The sequence below is a fragment of the Brachyhypopomus gauderio genome, unplaced genomic scaffold, assembly GCF_052324685.1.
Source record: "Brachyhypopomus gauderio isolate BG-103 unplaced genomic scaffold, BGAUD_0.2 sc46, whole genome shotgun sequence".
Lineage (NCBI taxonomy): Eukaryota > Metazoa > Chordata > Actinopteri > Gymnotiformes > Hypopomidae > Brachyhypopomus > Brachyhypopomus gauderio.
Genome location: NW_027506872.1, coordinates 1,528,630 through 1,536,971, shown reverse-complemented (window position 1 = coordinate 1,536,971; position 8,342 = coordinate 1,528,630). Strand labels below are relative to the sequence as shown.

Sequence of the window (8,342 nt, the reverse complement as noted above, 5' to 3'; positions counted from 1 at the left end):
CAAAGTCAAATTTATTTATATAATACTTTTCACAACACATGTTGTCACAAAGCATCTTTACAATCGTGTGGGTCCAGATCCCTAATGAGCAAGCCAAAGGCGACAGTGGTAAGGAAAAACTCCCTATGATGGTGGCGATTAGGAAGAAACCTCGGGAGGACCAAGACTCAAAAGGGAACCCATCCTCCATTGGGCGGCCTGTTAGCACAAATCCGTGGTGCGCAGGATGGTTCTACAGTTATAGTTAAGGTTCTTGTTCCCCGGCCAAGTAGTCACAGTCCCTTCAGTGTAGATGGTGAGCCTCAGGTAGGAGCTAGCATCAGCACTCTTGCAGCAATGGCACATCCAACCCCGGTATATTGTAACATACAGACTCATATACTTATATCCACACACACACACACACACACACACACACACACACACACACACACACACACACACACACACACACACACACACACACACACACACACACACACACACACAGACACACACAGCTATACACATACACAGTTACATCCACACACACTTTCTAGTAAGATTTTGATTCATAGGAATTTGATACTGAGTGGAAACATAGACTCTTGGCGTAGCTGAACTGTGATTCTAAACATCAGACTACAGCTCTGGGGCTGTGACAGTGATCATCAACTACAGCTCTGGGACTGTGATCATCAACTACAGCTCTGGGGCTGTGACAGTGATCATCAACTACAGCTCTGGGGCTGTGACAGTGATCATCAACTACAGCTCTGGGGCTGTGATAATCAACTACAGCTCTGTGACTGTGATCATCAACTACAGCTCTGTGACAGTGATCATCAACTACAGCTCTGGGGCTGTGATCATCAACTACAGCTCTGGGGCTGTGACTGTGATCATCAACTACAGCTCTGGGGCTGTGATAATCAACTACAGCTCTGTGACTGTGATCATCAACTACAGCTCTGGGGCTGTGACAGTGATCATCAACTACAGCTCTGTGACTGTGATCATCAACTACAGCTCTGGAGCTGTGACAGTGATCATCAACTACAGCTCTGTGACTGTGATCATCAACTACAGCTCTGTGACTGTGATCATCAACTACATCTCTGGGGCTGTGACTCTGATCAACTATAGGTCTAGGACTGTGACTCTGATCAACTACAGGTCTAGGACTGTGATTGTGATCAACTACAGGTCTAGGACTATGACTGTGATCAACTACAGGTCTAGGACTGTGACTGTGATCAACTACAGGTCTAGGACTATGACTGTGATCAACTACAGGTCTAGGACTGTGACTTCCTGCTGGAACCCAAAGTTACCTTTCACAACAATCACAGCACTGGCTAAACATTAACCATAACAACATTGGCCATAACAACCACTGAGTGTGTGTGTTTATGTGTGTGTTTGTGCTCTGCTGTGCTCTAGGGGGGTATTAATAGCTGGGGCTCCACAGGCCTTCTGCGTTTCACTGTCCCCATCTCACCCAGTCTCACCCCCCACATCACACCACGTCACCCAGTCTCACCCCCACCTCACTCCACACTTCACCTCTGACACCCCCTACTTAATGCTAGTCAGTACAGTCATCTGATGTCTGACGTCTGAGCGCATTTCACAAGACAAGAGAGGATAAAGTAAGTATGAAGACAGAAAGAAAAAACAATGTAACAAATAAATGAGAGAGAGAGGGAGGGACAGAGAGAGAGGGAGGGAGAGAGGGAGAGAAGAGAGAGAGGGAGGGAGAGAGGGAGAGAAGAGAGAGGGAGAGGAGAGAGAGGGAGGGAGAGAGGGAGAGAAGAGAGAGAGGGAGGGAGAGAGGGAGGGAGAGAGGGAGAGAAGAGAGAGAGGGAGGGAGAGAGGGAGAGAAGAGAGAGAGGGAGGGAGAGAGGGAGAGAAGAGAGAGGCACCAGCACCACTTGTCATCTTCACTCCCGCCTGCCTGTAAATTGACTGCTGATTCTCACACTGACCTACTGTAGTGTCTGACCCTAATATCTAACCCTAGTGTCTGACCCTGACCCTAATATCTAACCCTAGTGTCTAACCCTAGTATCTAACCCTAGTGTCTAACCCTAGTATCTAACCCTAGTGTCTAACCCTAGTGTCTAACCCTGACCCTAATATCTAACCCTAGTGTCTAACCCTAATATCTAACCCTAGTGTCTAACCCTAGTATCTAACCCTAGTGTCTAACCCTAGTGTCTAACCCTGACCCTAATATCTAACCCTAGTGTCTAACCCTAGTATCTAACCCTAGTGTCTGACCCTGACCCTAATATCTAACCCTAGTGTCTAACCCTAGTATCTAACCCTAGTGTCTAACCCTAGTGTCTAACCCTGACCCTAATATCTAACCCTACTGTCTAACCCTAGTATCTAACCCTAGTGTCTGACCCTGACCCTAATATCTAACCCTAGTGTCTAACCCTAGTGTCTGACCCTGACCCTAGTGTCTAACCCTAGTGTCTAACCCTGACCCTAGTGTCTAACCCTAGTGTCTAACCCTAACCCTAGTGTCTAACCCTAGTGTCTGACCCTAACCCTAGTGTCTAACCCTAGTGTCTGACCCTGACCCTAGTGTCTAACCCTAGTGTCTGACCCTGACCCTAGTGTCTAACCCTAACCCTAGTATCTAACCCTAGTGTCTGACCCTGACCCTAGTGTCTAACCCTAGTGTCTAACCCTAGTGTCTAACCCTAGTGTCTGACCCTGACCCTAGTGTCTAACCCTAGTGTCTAACCCTAGTGTCTGACCCTAGTGTCTAACCCTAACCCTAGTGTCTGACCCTGACACTAGTGTCTAACCCTGACCCTAGTGTCTAACCCTAGTGTCTGACTCTAACCCTAGTGTTTTAGGGCTTGGGTTATGTGTGTAAAAACGCACTCCATAAATATGTGCAAAACCGTGCGAGCTGGTCTGGCAAGCGTTGCGGAGTGCGTGTGTGGATGACGTCTGATGGAACGTTCTTCACGTAATGCGGGGTGGTACGGGTGAAAACGTTCAACAACAAGGTGCTTTTCAAGATCTGAAAGAAGCTGCGTTTGCTTTCATTCTGAGATTGATGACTGTGCCACAAAGAGCCCCATGACAGCCACACGCCCACCTGGTCCACGCTGGATCACCCCACGCTGATGAAGACCATTCACCACGCCTGGAAGCCTCATCTGGAATGTGACGGCGTGGAATGTCACTCCACACAGACAAACATCACTCATCACCCACAAAGCACAGCGCAACTCCCCACACCAGCGATGATGTCGAACCAGCCAATCAGAACTCATCCCTCCACTGCGAATGACTTGTGTCTTAGTAGCCCATGGAAAAGGTCCATCACTGTCACGTTCAACAAAGACTTTACATTAAAGAGGGACCGTCTGTCCAGACGGGCAGGACATTTAATGGCAGCGTGACACACACACACACACACACACACACACACACACACACACACACACACACACACACACACACACACACACACACACACACACACACTACCCGCCCTGGCACATTCCTGCGCCATGCTGGCTGCCGCTCTCATTAGCGAGTCCTTGTGCTGCATGCCTGTAACATTACTCACAGATCTGGGACCAGCCAGCCGGCCACTTTGTACCCCACTGGTCTTAAACTTAACCGTTAGTCACTGGTCCTGGATCAGATTGCTAAGTCCCTTGTAACGCATACCTATCGCATGCGCCACTGACACAGGATTAGTAATGCTCTTTGTTGCCACTGACCCGGGAACAGCGGGACGCGGTGAAAACACCAGAGACTGATCGGGGCGAGCTGCACCGTGACGGAGGAGGCCTGGTTCACACACACCTGAGACCCGATCACAGAACACGCCAACACGCTAACACGCCAACACGCTAACACGCTAACCCCTGAGCCACTCTCACAAACCTGTTGAAAATGATTGTATGGCAAAAAAGTCAGAGTAAACGTAAGGCAACATTTTACTATAATGCAAAATATCACACCGTTCAAATGAGTGAGTGTGTGTGTGTGGGCATCCCTTTCAGTTTCATTCCAGAGTTTTCAGGAATCATAGCAACCCATGACTCAACTAGTATAAATAGTTTGTGGTCAACAATGCACGCTAATCTTTCACAATATGACAGTAAGTCATATTATAATAGCAATGTAACCGTGGTGAAAATTAAGTAATAATTATGTTTTTGTCACGCACTCCTACTTTGTTTGCAAAGTCCCATGTGATCTCAAAATGACCGTGACCTCCTGTCCGTGTTGGGCTTGGACAGTGAGGGAGACAGCTGCCCGTCCTCTGGACAGACATGGACCTGTGGGCTGAGACTGAGATCCCCCACATCTACACATCACACATCTCAGTGGTCTGAACACACTCACCCCCAGAGCCGGAGTGGCTAATCGGGAGATTCGGGAGGATTCCCGATGGGCCGGCTCATGTCAATCTCTAGTTTGGGCCGATTGGGAGGGAAAAATAATTTTGGGCCGAATTTGGGCATGAAACTCCCGGGCTGAAAAAGGGGCCCACTCCGGCCCTGCACACCCCCTCTACACATCACACATCTCAGTGGCCTGAACACACACACACACACACACACACACACACACACACACACACACACACACACACACACACACACACACACACACACACACACCTCTTGTTGGCGCCAGGTTACTCTGATAATCCATGACTCACCTCAAAAACAGGAGAAGAGAGAATAGCTACATGCTGTGTGTGTGATCTTTTTAAGACCTAAAGACTCACTTTCTCAGACACACACACACACACACACACACACACACACACACACACACACACACACACACACACACACACACACACACACACACAGAGACCCCCACCCTCCCCACACACACACACACACACACACCCTTCACACACACACACACACACACACACACCCTTCACACACACACAGGCCTGGCTGAATATCGTGCCACCTGAACAACAGGTGTGCTACCTGTGTGAACCTCCCCCCCCCCCCACCCCCCGTGCTTCTCCACACACACCGCGGGGTGTGGCCCTGTCCTTTATGCCTAAGACAGTGAGACACAATGGCTGCTCTCTGGGACGCTGGGGTGCAGGACAATGGCCCTGCACTGGAGTTCAGCTCTAGGGTTACGGCTGCATCTCCCGGACGACACTTCTCACGCCAGCAGGGTTCGGTTGGGCTCCAAGGTGCCTGCACATGTGTGTGTTAGGGTTTGGGTAGGGTTAGATTGGGGTCAGGGTATGGGTAGGTTAGGGTTAGGTATGGGTCCACAGTGGGTTCCAGGCCCCCCGGGCCAGATGACTGTCAGCGTTCACCCGCGTGATAAGAGACACCCCATATCAGACATGGGCGAGGTATCCGCTCTCTGTAAACACACGACTCTCCCTTCTCTGCGGTCACGTACACTGCACCGTGGGGACAGAAACACATACACACACACACACCCTCATATAGGGTGTTCCATCGCTGGGTCTTAGTAGCTTCTGTTAAAGCTGGACAGCACTAATGAGGCTGACAGGCTGTTTAGGAAGGGGGATAACTCTCAGAGGGGCATTCTCTCCCCCCCAACACACACACACACACACACACACACACACACACATTCTCACAATCCCACCAGCAGAGGAATGGCTGCTCTGTTTGGATTCAGGAGATACGGAACACACTTCCTGTCTGTGCCCACACCCTAGAGACAGTGCACAGATAAGATCAGAGGAGCGCGGGAGAAAGAGTGTGTGTGTGTGTGTGTGTGTGTGTGTGTGTGGTGTGTGTGTGAGTGTGTGTGAGCAAGAGACCAGAGCAAGATGGGGAAAATGAGAGAAGAAACATGTGTGTGGAGAGAGGAAGGGAGAGAGAGAGAGAAGTATGTGAGTGTTTAAGGATAATGCTCTTGATTGCATCTAAAATGTGTGTGTGTGTGTGTGTGTGTGTGTGTGTGTGTGTGTGTGTGGTGGGTGGGTACTGTATACAAAGCTCTGATTCCTGTCACTAACATCTGCGCTGACAGGAAGTTTACAATAGGAGCGGCACCGCGCTCCTCCACGTCCTCTCTCGTGCGCGTGGGAGCGCGTGAGCGGAGCGGCCTGCGCGAGACGGCCCTTCATCACAGAGCTTGGTTTACACGCCGCATAAACACCGCCACACACAACAATTCCAGCTATTCCCCCTCAATAAACACCAAGAGATAAGCGCCAGTGTGTAACCAGGGAAATATCCGAGGCTTCGAACCCACGTTCAAAACGATATAAACACACTGGAGTTACATATAAGAAAGGAATTTCAATAAAAGCGTCTCTACCGGTCTACTGCGCCGCACACCGCGAGCGTTATGACGGGCTCGCGCGTCGGACAGAGCGCGCGACGGACACGCGCGCGGGCACCGTTTTATTTCAAAGGCGCACCGCGGGTCGCGCGAGTAAAGTTTATTTATGGAGGCGGCGTAGGAAACACCAACACCGGGCTGTGAAAGGCTCATTCAGCGCGGACCGGGACCCACACTGGCGGTGTTTCTCCGAGAAATACCGCCCCCCCCGCGCCGAACCACCGAACCGCCGGGCTGGGGCCGGCCGGGCCACCCGGGCCGCTCGGAGGAGGTGAAGTAATAACTACCCGGACCTGTCTAAGGAGTTTGGGTTGGTGTTTGGAGCAGTGTGCCGTGGCACGAAACCCAAACGCGGTGGTGATATCATGTTCGGTGATGTTCTGCCTCTTGACCTTTAAGCGTGCGGTGCAGACCCAGCCAGGCGGTCCGCACGACCGACACCAGCCTGGTCCGAACACCGTGATGTGACCGTCCTGGAGAGTCTGTGTGAAGACCCGTCTGAACATTCACCAACATCATCTCACTTTAGCAGGACATTAAAGATACGAGATGAATTACACAAACGGAACAACAACTTGAAACAACAAGTTCTGAGATCTGAGAAAATATCTAAACAAAGCCATGAGCAAACCCAGACATGGTCAGTGCAGTTATAATGCACTAATAACTCACTAGTGTGTGAAGGTTCAGTCCACAAACAGGCTGCGGGGTCTGTGTCATCTTACACCCAATGTACACGGACCCAATATCACGATAAATCAAGTTTTCACAACCCACATCCGACTGAAACAACGTGCAAATCACAGGATGGACGTTGCCTGCCTAACAAACGTGCATACTTCTACTGGAAACACTAAGAGAAATAAACTAATAATAAGAAATAAGATAATAAGAAATATTATCTTAATAATATAATAATATAAATAAGATAATAAGAAAAAAACTCGGAGAAATAGCCAATCACTGTATCATAAATACAACATTACAACTGGCCACAATAATGTGGGAATGTTCACAAGCGCCAGCTGGTTCAATGAGTCCAACAGCCAAGTTAACCACAGTTCTGTAGTTTAGTGACCCGTTTGATTAAAGGGTAAACCCCGAAACACACATCAGTCTTGGGTAGACGTGTTTAGTAGATCATTTCCACCAGACGTCCTCGCGACAGGCGGTTCTTACCGTGTGCTCCATCATGAAGACTTTGCCCATCCTGGTCCAGGACGGAGTGTTGCTCAACTTTCCCCAAAACTTTTCAGATTTTAGTTTTTTCTCAGTAAACTACGCACAAAATAAACTGAATCTCATTCACTGGCTTGATACATCCACGGTTGGCGACGTTTGGACTATCCAGTTTTGGTCATTTTGACCGAATGAAACGCAGTTGGGAGACCTCGGTCGGCTCCTGCCGCAGTTCGCCGTCAAACCAAAGTAACTAAAAACTTCGGGGAAAGTGTCTGACGTCACCGCGCATGCGTCACACTGCACTGATTCACACTGCGCATGCGTCAAGCCCAGCCGCGAGCCTCCCCGGCCCCGCAGTGACACTACAGTGATTCACACTGGGCTGTTACTGTACGCTCTCGCCATTTCGCCTATTCAGACTATCCCCCATCTCCCGGATAAACGTTCATTATTTGCAAAAGCCCCAACTCGCTCCATTTACAGGAGCTGCTGTAATGACATTGCCAAACCGTACCCTGGATATTACATTTAATAGTTTAATTGAATCAACATAATCTTATTTACTCCGTGCTCCCAGTTCACAAATACAAACTGAGTTCAAACTTAACACACCTTTTTTATTTATTCTAAACGACACCGATACAGGAAATGAACCTCTATGGACGGTATAAGTACAGTAGACACTATACTAATGAGAAATAAGACACTATACTAATGAGAAATAAGACACTATACTAATGAGAAATAAGACATACGCGGTCGTATAGGGCAGTTTGGAGGGGGGGGGGGGAATTCCACCGTCAGGACAGAAGGCGCGAGCTGATCCTTCATGCTTC

At 49.3% G+C, this 8,342-nt stretch overlaps 1 protein-coding gene across 1 annotated transcript in view; it reads right to left on the bottom strand.

The window, feature by feature from the left end:
* Positions 1 to 7,761, bottom strand: part of tnfrsfa (tumor necrosis factor receptor superfamily, member a) — a 29,207-nt gene extending 21,446 nt beyond the window's left edge. Inside the window, exon 1 of the mRNA XM_076986339.1 lies at positions 7,504 to 7,761. Within this exon, the coding sequence (XP_076842454.1) occupies positions 7,504 to 7,533 (30 nt within the window). The 5' untranslated portion in view covers positions 7,534 to 7,761. The remainder of the gene's footprint in view (positions 1 to 7,503) is intronic.
* Positions 7,762 to 8,342: the final 581 nt, after the last annotated feature.